The sequence below is a fragment of the Panthera leo genome, chromosome F2, assembly GCF_018350215.1.
Source record: "Panthera leo isolate Ple1 chromosome F2, P.leo_Ple1_pat1.1, whole genome shotgun sequence".
In the NCBI taxonomy this organism is placed as follows: domain Eukaryota; kingdom Metazoa; phylum Chordata; class Mammalia; order Carnivora; family Felidae; genus Panthera; species Panthera leo.
In genome coordinates, this window is record NC_056695.1 from 12,798,024 (window position 1) to 12,817,455 (window position 19,432).

The 19,432-nt window shown below is 41.8% G+C and overlaps 1 protein-coding gene across 1 annotated transcript in view; it reads left to right on the forward strand.

Moving 5' to 3' along the window:
* CLVS1 (clavesin 1) overlaps positions 1–19,432 on the forward strand; it is a 160,991-nt gene that overhangs the window by 117,318 nt on the left and 24,241 nt on the right. The window contains exons 3-4 of the mRNA XM_042924213.1: positions 9,556–9,666; positions 13,412–13,647. Of these exons, the coding sequence (XP_042780147.1) occupies positions 9,556–9,666; positions 13,412–13,647 (347 nt within the window). The remainder of the gene's footprint in view (positions 1–9,555; positions 9,667–13,411; positions 13,648–19,432) is intronic.

Consider the following 19,432-nt stretch of genomic DNA (forward strand, 5'->3'; position numbering starts at 1 on the left):
ACAAGAAAAAGCAGCCGAGTGATGCTTGAATAGAGCCAGTGTGAAAATGAAGTGCAGACGAAGTGCCTATTAAAAAATAAAGTACACTTCCAATGGATTGCTGGAATCACTGAACACTGGCCAAAACTCCCAAAGAAAATACAGAAGAGCACCTTAGAATGCCCTGCGATGCATCTTGTGCCTTATGATTTACTTTGGCATTTTTTGTCGAACATTCCATGTAAGACAGAAAAGGTCATCTGCAGAAATGCTTCCGTTATACTGTAGAGATGGCTGCTTCCACTTTGGAGACTTTTGGAATATTCACAATAGTCATATTCTTTCATTTTTATTTTGAAATAATGTAGATTCACATGCAGTTGTAAGGGATAATGCAGAGACATCCCATATAGCCTTTATTTCGTTTGCCCCACTGGAAACGTCTTGCAAAACTATAAGCAATATCACAACCAGGATACTGACATTGATACAGTCAAGATACAGAACATTTTCATCGCCACAAGGATTTCATCGCCACATTTTCATCCTGTACCCTTTTAAAGCCACACCCACTTCCCTCCACCTTCACCCACTCTTTAACCCCTGGTAACCACGAAGCTGTTGTTTCTATGCTTTTGTCATTTCAAGAATGTCATATGAATGGAATCATACAGTATGTAACTTTTGGGGATGGGGTTTTTTGACTTAGCACGATTCTCTCTCCAGAGATTTTTCTGGATTGTTGTGTATATCAGTAAGCGTTCCTTTTCATTGTTCCTTTTAGTGTTGCACGGTGTGAATGTACCAATATGCTTAACCATTCACTCACTGAAGGACATCTAGGTTATTTCCAGTTTGGGACTATTACAAATCAATCTGCTATAAACACCCTAGTACCAGATTTGTGTCGACATAAGTTATTGTTTTTCTGGATGAATGCTCTGGAGTGTACTTCTTAGGTCATATGGTAGCTGGATATTTAGTGTTTCAGAAAACTGCCAAAATGTTTTCCAGAGTGACTGTACTATTTCACGTTCCCACCAGCAATGTAGGAATGATCTAGTTTCTCCGTATCTTCACCAGAATTTGGTGTTTTCATTTTTTTAAGACATTCTAATAGGTTTATAGTATAATATCTCATCGAGTTTAATTTGCGTTTCAGTAATGGTTAATGATATGGAACATCTTTTCATGTGCTTATTTGACATCTGTGTATTTCCTTGGGTAAAATGTCTCTTCATGTCTCTTGTCCATGTTCTAACTGGACTGCTTGCCTTTTTGCTGTTGAGATTGAAGTGTATTATGTATCCTACATATTACTCCTTTGTGAGATAAGCGGTTTGCAAATATTTTATCCCACTCTGTATCTTCTTAATGTTGCCAATATCCAATTTATTATTCTTTTCATTTTATGGATCATGCTTTTGGAGTCAAGTCTAAAAACTGTCTACTCCGAGATCCTAGAGATCGTCTCCAACACTTTTTCTAAGTCTGTGTAGTTTTACATTTAAGTCCATGATCCATTTTGAGTCAATTTTTGTATGAGGTGTGTAGTTGAAGACAGGTTTACATTTATTTATGTATATATTTATTTATGCTTATGGAACTCCAGCTGCTCCAGTCCTATGTGTTGAAAAGCTTTCTTCCTTCAATGAAATGTTTTTGTACTTTAGTAAAAAATCAGTTGAACATGTTTGTGTGGATCTATTTCTGAGTTCTCTCTTCTGCTTCATTGACCCATGTATTTCTCCCTCCCCTAATACCACACGGTCTTGATTATTGCAGACATAATAAGCTTTGGTTTTGGTAAAATAATTTCTTCCACTTTATTCTTTTCAAAATTGTTTTCACGATTCTAGGGTCTATGCCTTTCCATATAAATTTTAGAATATCCCTATTGATGTCTACAGAAAAAATCTCACTTGGCTTTTGATAGATACTGCAGGTTTGTCTATCAGTTTGAGAGGAATTGACATATTTAGTATGTTCTCTTTTGATTCACAACATAATATGTCTCTTCATTTATTTAAACCTTCTTTGATTTCTTTCATCAGCATTGTGTAGTTTTCAGCATACAAATGCTGGATATGTTTTGTTATGCATTTTTGAATTTTGATGGCTTTGTGTTGATTCTTTGTATGTTTATTTTCCATTCTGCAATGTTAATGAACTCAGTTATAGAAAGCTTGTTTTTTTCTTTTTTGGTGTCTGGTTTGTTTTTTTTTTTTAATAGATTCCTTGGGATTTTCTATATAGATAATCATGTTATTCCCAAATAGAGTCCCATTTTTCCAAAAGTTTTTTTTTTTTTTTTTATCACAAATGGGTGTTGAATTTTGTTAAATTCTTTTTCTACATCACTTGATATGATCGAGTAATTTTTTCCTCTTTGGCCTGTTCAAACAATGGATTAGTATTGTAAAGGCACCTGGGTTTTGTTTTAATCAGCTATGGTGAGACACACAGACATGGAAATGACTGTCATGAAGGAAGAAATTTGTTCTTTTTCCAGATCCCTAGAAACTGGGTCAAGGCACGCCATGATGGGAGGGGCACAAGAGGAAGCCTTGCGGTTTGTCAGGAGGCAGAGAGAGTGAGGAGAAAACTTGGGCAAGGGTCTTCATTGTGATTTAATGGGAAGAAATGAACAAGGCAGGGAAAAGAGGCTAAGCACGATTAGGATTTAGGCTAGTTGGAATAATTTCAGTGGGCTCCTGGGTATAGGAGCTGCCCCTGGTTCCGGGGGTGATTGGGGCAGAGGAATAGTGGCCCAGAGTGTAAGAGTCCAATAAAGGAGGCAGTTGGCGTATGGGTGCTGGATTGGTTAGTCTGCATATAAAAGGAGTTCTCTCTTGCTCTAAGAATCAGCCAAGGGACAGTTCCTTCCTCATCAACAAGTCCTCAGATGGCAAGGCATCAAATATAGAAACTAGAAAATATGGTTAATCATTCAGTTAATTGATTTTTAAATATTGAGCCAGCCCTGCATCCCTGGATAAACCCCACTTGAACATAATGTATAATTCTTTTTGTATATTGCTGAATTCTGCTTGCTAATATTTTAAGGATTTTTACAACCATATTAATGAAGGATATTGATCTTTTTTTTTTTTATTTTGTGGTACTGTTTTTGTTTCACTTTGGTATTTGGGAGATACTAGCTTCATAAATGAATCAGAAAGTGTTTCCTTCTCTTCCACTTTCTGGAAGAAATTATGTAGAATAGATGCTAACTCTTCTTTGAAAGTTTAGTAGAATCTTCCAGTGAAACTGAGCCCAGTTTGGTTAACTTTTAAAATTACAAATCTAGTAATGTTCTTAATAGTTAAGGGCTATTTTAAGTACCTATTTCATATTGGGTGAGTAGTGGTACCTTCTTTCTGAGGAATTAGTCCATTTCTTCTCAGCTGTTACATATATGTGTGTATAATTGCTTATAGTATTCCTTGATTATCCTTTGGGTGTCTGCAGCGTCTATAGCAATATCTGCACGTTCGTTCCTGATTTGGGTAATTTGTGACATCTGCCTTTGTTTCTTTGTCAATCTTGCTAAATGTTTGTTTATTTTATTGACCTTTTCAAAGAATCAACTCTTAGTTTTATTGGATTTCTTTATTGTTTTTCTATTTTCAATGTCGTTATTTCTGCTCTTTATTATTTTCTCTTTTTTTAACGTTTATTTATTTTGAGAGAGAGAGCATGCGTACAAGTGGGAGAGGGGCAGAGAGAGATGGAAAGAGAGAGAATTCCAAGCGGGCTCCACACTGTCAGTTGCAGAGCCAGATAGGGGCTCGAACCCACAGACCATGAGATCATGACCTGTGCGGAAGTCGGACACTTAACCAACTGAACCACCCAGGCAACTCTCCCTCTACATTCTTTTTTTTTTCTTTTTAACGTTTATTTATTTTTGAGACAGAGAGAGACAGAGCATGAACAGGGGAGGGGCAGAGAGAGAGGGAGACACAGAATCCGAAACAGGCTCCAGGCTCCGAGCTGTCAGCACAGAGCCCAACGAGGGGCTCAAACTCACGGATCGTGAGATCATGACCTGAGCCGAAGTCGGACGCTCAACCGACCAAGCCACCCAGGCGCCCCTCCCTCTACATTCTTAAAGTGGGGACTTTAATTATTGATTCAAGACCTTTCCTCTTTTTGCATATATGTATTTAGTGCTATAAATTTCCCTGTCAGCACTGCTTTAGCTATGTTTCACAAACTTTGATACATTGTATTTTCATTTCCCTTCAGTTCCGTGTATTTGTTTCCCTTGAGACTTCTTTGATGCATCCATGAATTATTTAAACATAAGTTCTTTAGTTTCAAAGTGCTTGGAAATTTTCCTGTTATCTTTCTGTTAAATTTCCGGTTTGATTCCATCATGGACAGAGAATATACTCTGTATGATTTCACTTTCCTTTAAGATTGTTGAGGTTTTTTTATGTCCCAGATATGGTTGGTCTGTCTTGATATATGTTCTATGGGCACTTAATTTTTTTTTAATGTTTATTTATTTTTGAGACAGAGAAAGACACAGCGCTAACAGGGGAGGGAGAGAGAGAGAGGGAGACACAGAATCTGAAGCAGGCTCCAGGCTCTGAGTTGTCGGCACTGAGCCCGAGGGAAGGCTCAAACCTACGAACCACAAGATCATGACCTGAGCCGATGTCCGACGCTTAACTGACTGAACCGCCCAGGCACCCTGTGGGCACCTAAAAAGAGAATGTATTCTGCTGCTTTGCATGGAATATTTTACACATATCAAAAGGATACTTGTTTAAAATATGAAACATGAAATAATAAAGTGAAATATTGTCTTTTTGGGGATGCCTAGGTGACTCAGTGTTAATGTCCAACTTCAGTTCAAGTCATGATCTCAAGGTTCATGGGTTCGAGACCTGCGTCGGGCTCTGTGCTGACAGCTCAGAACCTGGAGCCTGTTTCAGATTCTGTGTCTTCTTCTCTGTCTCTCTCTCTACCCCTCTGCTGCTTGTGCTCTCTCTCTCTCTCTCTCTCAAACATAAATAAATGAACATTAAAAAAATAAAATAAAATAAAAATTATTTTCCCTGTTTGTTCAGACCTATTCCTTACTACCCCATCAGTTTATTGGTCACTGGCTTCTCCTCCATTTATCTTAAGTCGGTGTTATTCTACTTTTCACACTCTGATATCAGATCCTTATCTTAATAACATTGAGATGCTTTAATAGTTATCCCATATGGGAAACCATAGCACATAGTTGAGAACAGCCTTACTCTGCATATTCAGAGAGCAAAGGGGGCATCCTGGACATGAGTGATTGGAGCTCAGATCTGTAGGTCAGTTGTTGAGCCAGTATTCCAGGTAGTAGAGATTTAAAGGTAGCACTCTTTGAATGTGGAGTTAGAATGCTTTGAGGACTAGTCTGGAGGATGTGTTTGCCCTCATAGATATGTGCTGAACTGAAGAGGTGCAAGGTATGGACTGATGTTTTAGTGAAGAATTAAAGATGCTAAAGAAATCATTACTTGATTGCCATTGTCTGTGTCCCCACTACCCCGTGAATGCTATATTTGTATTATTCAATACTGTATCACCAACATCAAGCAGGCCATTAATGAATAGTTATTAAGTCCAATTTCAAAAACATAATCCCACTAGGAAAGGAGAGAAGGAAGAAAAGAAGGAATTGAAGGGAAGGGAAAGGAAAGGAAGAAGGAAGCAGAGCTTGGGTAACCTTAGTGCTCTCTACCTGCAATTTTAGTCTTTCCCTTCCTAGGCACATGGTTGCATCCCACTTCCTGACCCCTTGGAAGTCAGTCGCGTGTTTGGCTTCTAACGTATGACAGATGAAGCATGTCACTTTCTGGTGGCCAAACCTAAGATCTAAGGTGTGATTCTTTCGGCTCTGGCAAGGAGCACTATTCCAGATGGGGAAGGCAGCATCCGTGGCTGAGAGCAAATCAAGCATGGCTCCCTGCCAGCCCAGCAAGGACATTCTATTCTGCGTGAGCAAAAAATAAATCTTTATAGTTTTAAATGATAAAAAGCAGGGGCTGTGTGTTATTATAATATAACAGAGCCTTTCCTAAATGATAGAAAACAGCAAGAGTATGTCTTCAGCAGTGAGAATATACACGAATCTTCTTTTCTTCTTTCTTGTCTTTCTCTGTTTTCTAGTTTTTCAAAAAATTTTTAAATCTATTTTTGACTTTTCTAGAATGGGTATTATTTTTGTCTTAAGGAAATAAATTCATTTAAAATAAACTGAGGGACAAAATTTATGATTTGTATATGCTTATAATTTGAGATGATGTTATATTTTTACTGAGAGATGCATGAAATGTAGAGAAATTGACACCATTTTCTTGAACCTAGGGTATGTTTTAGCACATATTCACTCTGACAAAGTGTTACACTGTCATTGAATCCTGGCCTGTCATCTTGAGACAGATCTGTTCCAGACCCTAAGAAATGCAACTCAGTATGGATAGTGGACCACTGAGGTCTTTGGAGACATTTTCCCTTTATCCGTGGTTTGCTTCCCTCTATCTGTGGTTTGCTAATGAGACCAGGAAACACCACCAACAAGATAGCCATTGCTTCTAAGAGGGTTGTGTTGGCTAACTTTTCCTTCCCTCATCTTTCCCTGGCACAACACACACACACACACACACACACACACACACACACACAGACTCCATTATTAATAACGTGGTCAGGCTCATTTGAGAATACCAGAACATTTGCACATTGTCTTTATTAGGTAAGAGGGAATTTCATTTGAATCTTTTAGAGAGACCTGAAGTGAAGTGATCCTGTTTCCACTTTGCCCCAAACCTAAGACCTCTGAGGCACAGGATTTTTACGTGCATGTATCTGCACATAGTTGCTGGCTGACCTGGATGAGATCGATAAAATTCCATGCCTTCAAGCTGGCAGACTTGAAGCCAGGGCCAACCTAGAGAGAATTGACTGGGTCTCAGCCCTGTGGTTTTTTTTTTTTTTTCAACCTTCTCTGACACAAACCGAAGAGAGTTTTGATGTCTTTGATGATTGAGTTTCCATGGACTAAAACTAAGAGTCTCTAGATATTTTAAAAAGTCTAATGTTTTCTTTAAGATTTTGCCCACTGCCTCTAGAGTATTATTTACAGAGTTTTCTTCCACTTTACTAACGTAAAAATGTGTAACACAATAGATTCTCAATAGAAATAAAAGCCCTGTTGTTGGTCCTCTTAGAAAAAGACGGTAAAGCCCTGGTTTTATAGATAAACCCTTTGTAGTTCTCTCCTCATCTTCTATAGTCCTTCAGAACCCATGCTCAGTATGGGATAATGAGTTTTATTTCTGAATAACGAGTTCAAAAGGACCAAAAAGAGTAAGGTTAGTATTTAGCACTTTTTGTTAAGGGAAAACTCTGGGGAATGATCTTTTTTTAAGGCACCAACAAACTTTTAGATCCCAAACTACCCTAACAGAGAAAAGACAGCCTTATTGAAATCTTTTACATATCTAAAATTAGATTTGGAATAATGAGAGATTATGACACATGTACAAATTAATAAAAAAAACAGCCTCGCCACCCTTACTTGGTGGTTTCATTAAGTTTTTAAAAATAAAATAAATTACTGGGTCATAGGGTAGATCTATTTTTAATTTTCTGAGGAACCTCCACACTGTTTTCCAGAGTGGCTGCACCAGTTTGCATTCCCACCAACAGTGCAAGAGGGTTCCCGTTTCTCCACGTCCTCTCCAGCATCTATAGTCTCCTGATTTGTTCATTTTGGCCACTCTGACTGGCGTGAGGTGGTATCTGAGTGTGGTTTTGATTTGTATTTCCCTGATGAGGAGCGACGTTGAGCATCTTTTCATGTGCCTGTTGGCCATCCGGATGTCTTCTTTAGAGAAGTGTCTATTCATGTTTTCTGCCCATTTCTTCACTGGGTTATTTGTTTTTCGGGTGTGGAGTTTGGAGAGCTCTTTATAAATTAAAAAATATATACCGTCCCACCCAAAGACTTTTAATCAAATTGTCTGGTTTATCTTCAAAATATGCAATTCCTTTGTACCCTGTAAAACATCTAGATAGAGGCAAAAATTATTTTTAAGTTTTTAAAATGTCAACCCTCACGTACAGTTCGTGTACTTACATTGGGAACTAGGTCTCGGTGTGGAAGATTCCCAGGGATCTTGCAGACTCACAGGGCTCTGAAGAAAAGTTAATAACCCTCTTGCCTTGTTACTAAAAAAGACTCAGGCAAGGCATTTCATACACCCTCAGGGATCAGCTTGCTGCCTGAACTGTTAGCTCAGGCGGCCAGGCTCCTTCCGCTTTCCTCTCTTCTTGCTTACATTTTACAAAGATGCTTGTTGCGATGAAATTGATTGGCAGCACACTTGGCAATTCAAATTGCTTCAGGTGTTCCTTCTTTTTTTTTTATTCCATTAACCAAGATGAATGCAGTGTAATCTGCAGAAGCTCTGCATCGGGAACTCGGGTCCTGGTGCCGTGGGACTAGCTCAGACTTCATGGTCAAGGCCCCTTATTTTGTGGGTCTAATTAGGATGGAGAATAGCTTCTCGGTTTTTCTAAAAGATGAGGCCGTGCCCTGAGCTGTATTCTAACATTGGAAGCATTTAAAAGATGCTCTCATTTCCTAATGTATACAGAATATATTGATGTGCAGAAGCGGAGGCCCATATTTCCTCAGTTAGGGGAATCAGCTAGTCCATCAGTCCACAAGTGTCTTCTCCCTGGGCCCTCCCATGTGGGTCCTGAGACGAAAGAAGGAACTAGCTCTGGAATCTGTGGAATAGTTGCCAGCAAATGCTGTCATACGTTGGTGTGACATTTCTGGAGCATTCCAGAAAGCTCCTTCTCTTCAGCAACTTTTCAACGTTTTTTTTTTTTTTTTTTTTTTTTTTTTTTTTTTTATTTTTGGGACAGAGAGAGACATAGCATGAACGGGGGAGGGGCAGAGAGAGAGCGAGACACAGAATCGGAAACAGGCTCCAGGCTCCGAGCCATCAGCCCAGAGCCCGACGCGGGGCTCGAACTCACGGACCGCGAGATCGTGACCTGGCTGAAGTCAGACGCTTAACCGACTGCACCACCCAGGCGCCCCCAGCAACTTTGAAATCCTTTTCCAATCCCTTCCTACTCCCAGGGAGTTCACCTGCTGTCATGATAATGCCACTGGAAACGGTGGGGGGGGGGGGGGCGCAAGAATGAGGGTAGAGGAGCGAGTATATACTCAGAGCTCGTCTGACATGTGGAAGAATCCCGACTCCCTCACTACCTGGTTCACACATGCTCCCGTGCCACGTCAGAGGTCCTATCACTGCGACTTGGGGAAGACAGGGCTGGCACGGAGGCACAATTTTTAAGTTTTGGAGTCAGAGGGGAGGAAGGAGGCAAGGGGAATAGAGGAGATGTTACCAGCTAGGAAGTGTGTGTGCTTTCTTTCTTTCCTACCACTAGCTGGTGCTTCAGTCAGAGAGAAGTAGGTTGCTCCAGGGGCTGTGGTCCTGCGGGCCCAGTCCAATCTGGAATGTGTGCTAACTGGTGTGCATTTCTCTCTTTCCGCCCCAGGACAGCTTTCCTGCCCGCTTCGGAGGTGTCCATTTCGTCAACCAGCCCTGGTACATTCATGCCCTGTACACGCTCATCAAGCCATTCCTTAAAGACAAGACCAGGAAGCGGGTAATGCAAACAAACACCCAATGGGGGGTGCAGAGGGACAGCGACCGGACCCTCCTTTCAATCTCTCTGCTTCCCTTCTCTCTCTTTCTCTCTCCGTCTCTCCTAAGTTTTCACTGTGGGTCTTCTGCTTTTCTGCACTCCCTGAGCCTTTGAGCCTCAGCTGGAGTTTGCAAATGGCCTGGATTTAATCAATAATTTAGTAGAACTGGGTTATTTTCAGAGTCCCAGCGACCAACCAAAGGAAACTTTGAAGGCATGCAAATACCAGATGCCCATTTTACTGTAAGTGCTCGAGGGAGATACGGGGTCAAGCAGCTTCCCGTTCATGGGATATTTTAAGAGCTAGCATTTTGTCCTGCAAATGTATTATCCTGATGAAGAATGTTTACCATTTGTTTTTCTCCCCCATGGCTCTTGGGTCATAGCTGCCAGCTCCGTCACCTTTGAGGCTGGGAAAGCATTCTTCACGAGAAATAATAATGCTCTGAGGAGGAAGGCTTTTAAAGTCTTAATTGCATCGGCTGATGACATTTGGGAGGCCAGCACCTTCGATCAGGGCTGGGGCTTTTCATGGCATTCTGATTAGCTGAGAGACTGAACATTGTTTCTGCACTCCCTCTGAATCTCAGTTTCCTCATTTATAAGACAGAGAAACAAACACCCATATCACAGAGCTACTGGGTAATTGGGTAATTTAATGAAGCAGCATGTGAAAGCAGGTAGCATAAGGCCACTGATGTGGTAGAGACTCAGTGACTTTCATTCTCTTCATCATTTAGCTCCCGTTCTTTTAAACTTTTTGATTTCAGCTACCTCCTGGGTCAGGTGCACCACCTCTCAAGGGAATCTGGCCAGGGTCAGTCTTATGGCACCTTACGTATGCCCCTATACCCAGAGGAACCCGTTCTGGGGAAGAGCCTGAGAATTCAGGGGGAATGATCATGTGAGGAACCCCCCTACATACACACCCACATACACACTCTGTGTTATCCCCAACTCCTAGACCTCAGATGCTTCCAGATCCTTAGGAAATAGTACAGCAGGGAGGGGTAATTCTACTGTCCCCAAATAAGCATGGAACTAAGAACTAGAACTCACCAGCCTAAGGAGACAGGGACCTTTGGAAGATTTTTGCTAACTAGGGCTCAGGGCATAGAAGGGAGTTTCTGGAACTCTGGGCACAGAACAGAATCTGACAGGTGAAGAATCCAGCCTCCTATCTGCTGAGTTCTTCCATCCCATAGCACTGCAGGAGAGACGGCCAGTTTCCACAGCACTCATTTGCCCTTTCAGAACTGGAGGCGTTGGCTATCGGTGGGAAAGCAAACTGGTGTGGCCACTCTGGGAAACAGTATGGAGGTTCCCTCAAAAAGTTAAGAATAGAACTACGATATAGCAATTGCACTGCTAGGTATTTACCCAAAGGATACAAAAATACCGATTCGAAGGGACTCGTGCACCCCGATGTTTATAGCAGCAGTATCGACAATAGCCAAATTATGGGAAGAGCCCAAATGTCCATCGATTAATGAATGGATACAGGAGTTGTGGTATATATATACAATAGAATATTTCTCAGCCGTAAAAAGAATGGAATCTTGCCATTTGCAATGACGTGAATGGAGCTAGAGTGTATAACGCTACGCTAAATAAGTCAGTCAGGAGAAGGACAAATACCATATGATTTCACTTGGATGTGGAATTTAAGAAATAAAACAGATGAGGATGGGGGAAAGGAGTGAGAGGAAAACTATAAAACAGACTCCTTTTTTAAATGTTTATTTATTTATTTATTTTGAGAGATAGAGTGCACACGTACACAGGGGAGGGGCAGAGACAGAGGGACAGAGGATCCCAGGCAGGCTTTGCTCTGTCAACACAGAGCCCGACTCAGGGCTCCGTCTCATGAACTGTGAGATCATGACCTGAGCCCAAATCAAGAGTCGGACGCTTAACCAACTGAGCCACCCAGGCACCCCAACAGACTTTTAACTGTAGAGAACAAACGCTAGGGTTACTGGAGGGGAAGTGGGTGAGGGATGGGCTAAATGGGTGTGGGTATTAAGGAGGGCACTTGTAATAAGCTCTGAGGGTTGAATGTAAGTGATGAGTCGCTAAATTCTACTCCTGAAACTAATATTATACTATATGATAACTAACTGGAATTTAATTTTAAAAACTTGAAACAAACAAATGAATATCACAAATAAAATTGAAAGTATAAAGAATTCAAAAACAAACAAACAAAATAACTGGAGGTGTTAGGTGGGTGGGTACAAATATTTGCTCTAAAAACCAGAGCTAGTATTTAGCTCTGCTTTTCCATGCTTCAGATACTTTAGCTCCTCCTGAAAAGTGTTTTGCAAAAGCCAGAACATGGGAATTTCTTCAAAAACCATCACTCTTATTAAAATTGAAATCCACTGTCCGAAAATGTATATTGTTTTCTGAAGTGCTACCATATTCTTCTGAAGAATCTTAGCACTTAGCTTCTTGTCCCTTTCCTTTCTAAATGATGCCATTATATCATAAATTGAAATCAATGTAACAGAGCAAGGTAGTAAGTGTATGTGTTCGTTACGTGGTATATTTTAATATAGTATATGGCATAATTGATAATACTTTTATGGTATATTATGCTATATTTAAATATTTTAAAAGTCACCTGTATATTACAGAAAGGCTAACTGGTATGCATGCGTACACCTATGTGAATATAATCAGTGGTCCCACACTTGCCTAACTCATGTGCATTGAGTTTGCAACACGAAGTGTGGGAACCGAGATCACTCCACAGGTGCGCTTTGAGTAGACTTTCGGGAGTCAATTCCTAAATTGTAGGAAATGGTAATTATCAACTAGTGGCTTATCCACTTTGTGGACTTGTCTGAAAATAATTGGGATCTGGGGATGTTTTCTCCCCTGCTCGGCCAGTTTCCATCACCATCCACTATATGTTCAGAAGACGCAAATTTATGTGGGTGTCAGCCCTCAATCCACACACAAATGGAAGATGGCTGCAAAAATATCCATAAGTTCTCAGGCCACAGTTTTCAGTTCCACTGCCCAAGAATTGATAAGGCTTTTACCTCGTGTCCACACCACCCTGGGAGCTAGGAATGTATTAATAGAGTAAGAAAATATCACCCCTTTTCCTGAGGATTCTTCTCTTCCTATGGGGACGCAAGACATAAATGAACAGATCAGAGAAAATAGGAGTCAGCAGATACTAGTTAATTGGGGGAAGCGAGGAGGAGAACCAGAGTGTGCGGGTGCCTCTGGGACAGAATGAGGAAGAGGCTGCCACTTGGTGAAGGTTTGGGAAGGATGGTGAGATGGGGGCGGGGTACAGAGGGCAGAAAGCACTGCAGGGGGAGTGGAAGGAAGAGAACAATGTGGGGATGCATGTGAAGCGTGATTGGGGGTTTGTGTGGTCTACGTCATAGCCTTTTTATCAGCAGGGATAATTAGGAGATTACTGTATGTGTAAATTTGGGCCATGGCCAAATAAGACCCAATTTGTTCATAAACTTCATTTTTTAAGGACTATTAATTCAGCCCCTTTTCTGAGCAATAAATTAACATTTTACGAAGATTAAGCTGCAGACACAAAATTGAATGCCTCTTTAAACACCATGATCACCAGCAGCACATCCAATTTGTCATCGCTAAATTGTGTTTTAGGCTAAATAGTGGCTCGTAGGTTTGGGGGGTTTTTTGTTGATAGTTGCTTTTTCCTTTGCAGATTTTCCTGCATGGAAATAATCTAAACAGCCTTCACCAGCTAATCCACCCTGAATTTTTGCCCTCTGAATTTGGAGGAACCCTTCCTCCTTATGACATGGGAACGTGGGCCCGGACGTTACTTGGTCCAGACTACAGTGATGAAAATGACTATACTCACACTTCCTACAATGCAATGCATGTGAAACACACATCCTCCAATCTGGAGAGAGAATGTTCGCCCAAGCCGATGAAGAGGTAAGACCTGCATTATCAGAGCCTCCAAGTCAGAGGTCAATAAGCATTTTTGATTTGGGCCTATTGTGGGTTAAGTAATTGCAGAACTTTATGGGCACAGAACTTGAATAAAATAAATTGCAATACATTCTCAGCTGATTTCACTAGAATTGAAAGCAAATGGGGCTTGGCTGGCGCAGAAATCTAGTTATCCCTGTTGTATTAAAGAAACAGTTAAAGGCTGGACCTCGCTCATGTCATGATTGCAGTGTTAGTCTCTAGAGAGTCTGTTAACACACACAGAATGAAATGCTGTGCCTTTGAAATACCCTGGATTGAAAAAACAACCTGCCAGAAAACATTCCTATCATCTGTGAATTTAGAACCATTTATTGAGCATTTGCCTATAAGCACTGATAGGTGCTGCAAACACACGAATAAGAACAGAGACGTATAGCTCTGGAAAATCTGATGAGTAAGACTTTTGTCGACATATTTATAAAGTGGGTGACATTGGAGCTAGGTTCTGAAGGGTGAAAATAAGCCAGGCTTAAAAAGGTAGAGAAGGCATTCTAGGCAGATGGGATAGAAAGAGGCACAGAGGCTTCAGAGGGATGGGATAGTCTGGTGTGGCAAACAGGTGAGCGAGGGGTGGGGGATGGGAGTGGGCATGGAAGGAAGTTCTAAAGACTGTTGCATCTAGGGCGTGAAATATATTGCATATTGTATTTAATGGAGTGCCGTGAAAGAGGGTTTTTTTTTAACTGATGTACAAATAATATATGAGTGCTTTCTCATTGTAAAAATTAAAACCTTATTTTTAAGGCTACAATCTGTTTAACCACTACTCCCAATCTCAATCCCAACTTTTCCCAAAGGTAACCATTGTTATCAGAGTAGGGTGGACCCTTTTCCATTCTATTTTCTAGATATTACCCACATCTATCCATACCCATAGAAAATATCTAATATTATGTATTAGTTTGCTAATCCAACTCCTGCAACAACAAACCAAACTGGGTGGCTTAAGCAATAGAAATGTGTTTTCTCACAATTCTGGAAGCTAGAAATCCAAAGTCAAGGTATTGGGAGGGTTGGTGTCTTATGAGACCTCTCTCCTTGTCTTGTAGATGCCTACATTCTCCCTGTTATCTTCACATGGACTTCCCTCTGTGCGTCTGTGTCTTAATCTCTTTTTACAAGGATACCAGTCATATTGGATTAGGACTTACCCTAAAGACCTTGTTTTACCTTATTTACATCTTTTAAAGGCCCCATCTCCAAATACAGTCACATTCTGAGGTGCTAGCATTTGGATCTTCAACAGTCCAATTTGGGGGGCAGGGCATGGTTTATCCCGTAACATACTGTAACATCTTTCTATACCAGTAAATCTAGAGACATCTCATGTTTTTCATGCTGCATAGTATTCCGGTACATAGTATTCCAGTATTCCAGAATATGTCACAGTTTAGCCATTTCCCTATTGATGAGCATTTAGCTCCTCTGAGTTTTTTCTCTATTCCAAAGGATGAGACTCAATGAAAGTCCTTGATATGCCTCCTTCATTCTCACAGGAAGTCCCTCAGGTAAACTTGGAGACTTGTAGTTGCTGGGTCAGAGAGTATGCGTATTTTCAATAGCCCACACTGCCTGGTGGCCTTCCTAAATGACGGTACTAATGGATAGCCCCAGCAGCATGTGTGAAAATGTCCTTTCCCCGGACTCTACCTTTCGTACTTGATATTATCAGAATTCAATTCTAATCATTATCCTGATGGCAGGTCAATTCTATGCCATTTTTGTTTTCATCTGTATCTCCTCACTGGACACAGTTGAGCAGAGAAATGACACAATGACAAAGTAAGTCTGGGTTTTATGAGGATCGTGGAATTCGCAGGGAAATATGGACTAAAAGCCGTCAGAAGGCTGATGCGGGGACTCAGGTCCAGGGATGAGGGCCATAACTAACACCGAACCAATGAAGACTGGCTGTAGTCTTGAGGTGTTTGGTGACGGAGGGATGTCACTGTGAGAGTCTTCTTTGGATAACTAGGCTTACACTGAGGCAAGAGAGAATGTCCAGGAGGAGGATCTCCACATTTTCTGCTCCATTGGGAATATTACATGCAAGTGTCTGGTGAAGCCTTTCTGCTGAGACTGGAGGGATCTGGAAATTCATTTACTCCCCGGGTTAACAGCTGACATTCTCTGGGAAGTGTTGGTCATGGGAGCTGAGAACCTGGCTTTGTGTCTCCACAGTGAAGAGACTGACCTTACTGGTAGAGGTGAGATTGTCCCGCCCAGATTCTGAGCTGCTCTCAGGCCAGGCTACAGCGCAGTCATCGCAGTCATCGTAATAATGTAACAACTCACACTATTGACACCGTTCTGAACCCTTTACCTGCATTAACTCTCTAAATCCTCACCATAACTGTATGAGAAAGGTATTATCACTATTCCCATTTCACAAGTGAGGAAACAGACACAGAAAGGTTAAGCAACTGTCCAAGGTCACACAGCTAGTAAATGGCCAAACTGGGATTCCGAGCTGGGCAGCTTGGCTCCACACTCTGTGTTCATGTCCTCTGTAAGATAAAGCACACTGTCTGCTTTTCCTCATACTTTCTACCCACACCTCTAGTGCCAGCCTTCTCTCTCCAATCCCTCCATGGGCCGGGACAATGACACTTCCTGTGGTTTGTCCTTACCTTATTTCTATAGACTTAGATAAAGTCAGCATACCCTCAGACTTGTTGGAATGTCCGAAGTCAAGTGGAATAAAATAGCAATTTGCCGCTCTTTCTCCAGGTGATCAGTTATAGAGTTACATCTCTTTCGGGTGACCAGCCATGTCCTGATTCCAAGTTCTGCCTCTGAGTTGATGTTGAGGATCAGAGAAGGTGACGGCCTCCGTTATTAGATGGTGGGTTCTAGAGGGTAAAGTCTTTGTATAACATTTGTTCACCTTATGCCCTCCTCAAGAATCCAATTCAATGTCCAACACACAATCGACACACATCAGACACCCTGTACATGCCTGCTGCTTATGAATGAATTAGCGTTGAATGAAAGCTGCTACTTTCAAAACCCATCCTTGGGGCAGTTGTCCAATTGCTTCAGCCAAACTGTCAGCTCCTAGATGGAGAGAGAGCTAATTTCTTCTGGATTTCATGGATCCTGGTTATAGGATCTTACGGCCTAGTAGGGGAGATAAGATCTGCCCACAAATAACGATAATATAATGCAGAGTGGAAGAGGTACTAGACAAGAGATGTAAGAACCTGCTGAAATGTTCTTTCAACCAGGAAGACTCTTAGAGAAGTCTTCATGGACAAAGGCATAGCTGACCCAGGTTTTGGAGAAGGGAAGACATCAGAGTCAAGCTCCAAGACTATGCCAGAGGAGCTAGTAATTGTGTACACATCTCATCACCCCACCATGGCCATCAAGGTGTCCTGCCCACTCCTGCTGTCACAAGTGGTGACATCTTTGATCCTTTGCTTGGGGATTTTAGACAGCAGTAGGATGGGCGGTGAGGAGACTGGCACCAGCAGTGACGCCGCGAGGAGGGACCACCTGTGGAACCGTGCCTGGTGTCAGGTGCTTCACTGATGGAGGTCTGTGCTGACTGAGAAAATTATAGGGACAGAAGAGCCACCATTCATAACCTCTCTGAGTCCTCAGAGCTCAAAAGGCCATGGGAAAATTGAAAACAGAATTGGAGATCTTAAAGGTCCAGCTTCCCACCTGATATGGTATCTGTTCTCCAGCCCAGGCTGCCAGCCAGCCTCAGTTTGCATTGCCCAGAGATGGGCAGGCAGCTAACGGGGCAGCATACTCCCAGTAGCATAGTTTTAAGAAGTACTTCCTTGGTCCGAGCCAGATGACCTGGGTCCGTTCTGCGGGATAACATTTCACCTTCTAATGGGTAGACGCTGTGTCCCAATCCCTGCCACTACAGTTCCCATTTGGGGTCAAATGGGCTTCTGTGAACTTTCATTGGAACCTAGTCACTATTTATTATGTGGCCTCTGAGTTCCTAGTGGCTCAGAACAATGCTTTCTGGCATATGTAGGGTAAAATCTAAAATGTGTAAAAGTCTCAGTGAATTAGTGGTTCTAACTAGCTCTTTTCTTTTTCCAGATAAGTTTGATTCAACCCTTAAGCAGAAAAACTTAAAAAGAAATGTTGGTTTAGATGGAAATTTTTCCAAACAGATTCTTTCAATATTGATCTTTTAAGAAAATGATGCTTTTATAGGCTTTTGAGTGTGTGGCATTCTCTGCTCTGACACACTTTTGCATTTTTAACTTCTTGTTTCTGCTCTTCATTTTACAATTTAGTCTATTTCCTTGCTTCCAGGCCATCAGCTGTCACTTTCTGTTTTTGGAACCACGTATGTAAGAAGCACTCTGTTTCCTCCTATCTAATTTACTACTGGAATACGTTTTAGGTTTGGAAAGTAGGGAGCCCAGCTTAATAAAACTGTCCAGCACATAACAGTAAATCGGCGTTGTCATACTTATGATTATTTTGGCTGCAAATAAGATACAACTCTGGTTGGACTACTTTAAAGGGTATGGAAAATTTATTATTTCATATAATGAGAAGTTGCAAAGTGAGGTGACCATAGATCTGTGTGTTCCAGAACCTCGGCGGTGGTACCTATGACCCAGGCTCCTGCCCCTGTGTCCCACGTGATGAAGACTTCCCGGGTGGGAGTGCTCCCTGATTCATGCAGGAGGATAGGCCCCAGCCAGAGGGGCTTTTTTCCCCTTTAGGAAGGAGGAGGGGATGGCTTGTGGTGGGGACCCAGCAGCCTTGCTTCAGGTTTGGGATTGCAGGCCTGACGTTTCTGCTTCAGGAAGCAAGTGCGTGGTCTTTTCATCAGTGCGTTGATTTTGTGGTATCTCTTTCACTTATTAGGCATCGCTTATTAATTGCTTTCTGGTTGTAGCCTTTATCTCCGATAAAGTAATTAAAATGGTTATAGATATTATTTAAAAGGCACACACACACACACACACACACACACACAGAAATGCACTGTCTTGAGCTACTGGTGGATGATTAGTCATTTTTGGAGAAGTTATACTTAAAAATATATATATGTATGTATTATATATGTGTACATATGCTCGGACATACATATACCATATGTTGTGTATGTATGGACATATAAACATGTATGCACATGTATGTATTGAAATATATACAGGTATGTTTTGTTTTTTAACGATTCCTGGTAATAAACCTTATGTAAAGTTTATCCTAAGACCTGGATTCTGAGTAAGGAAATGGGGCCTTTCCCCAGAGCCAGAGCCTGCAGTTAGGGTGGTTCAGAAGAGGGCTGCTCAGACCCAGCGCTCAGAAGGCCCCCATAGGGCCCGCCTCCTGAGCCCACTAGGTGTCACAAGTGGCCCAGGATGCCTTGCCTCATTCCTCTGCTGGCTGGTCTCTCCTAAGGCCCTGAGAGCCGCTGTGGACAATGGAGCTGCTGATCTCACAGAAATACAAAGCAGTTTCCTGGCATTTCTGGGCAAAAGTAAAAGCAAGCGCTCTGGAAAGCCAGGTTTTGTGCCTTCTGAAGCCACCACCACGGCCAGCAAAGGGAGCATCTGATTTTCCAGGCCTGGGGTGTGTGCTTTCGCTCTGGTGGAGGGGCCGGGTGCTATTCTGGACCAAACAGGACTGGCACAGAAAGGAGAAGGGAAACGGACCAGATCAGAACTGCTGTGTCCCTGCCAGAGCCGGAAAGCAGGTGGCCTCTTCCGGGGCAGGCAGGGAGAGAAAGCTTATATTT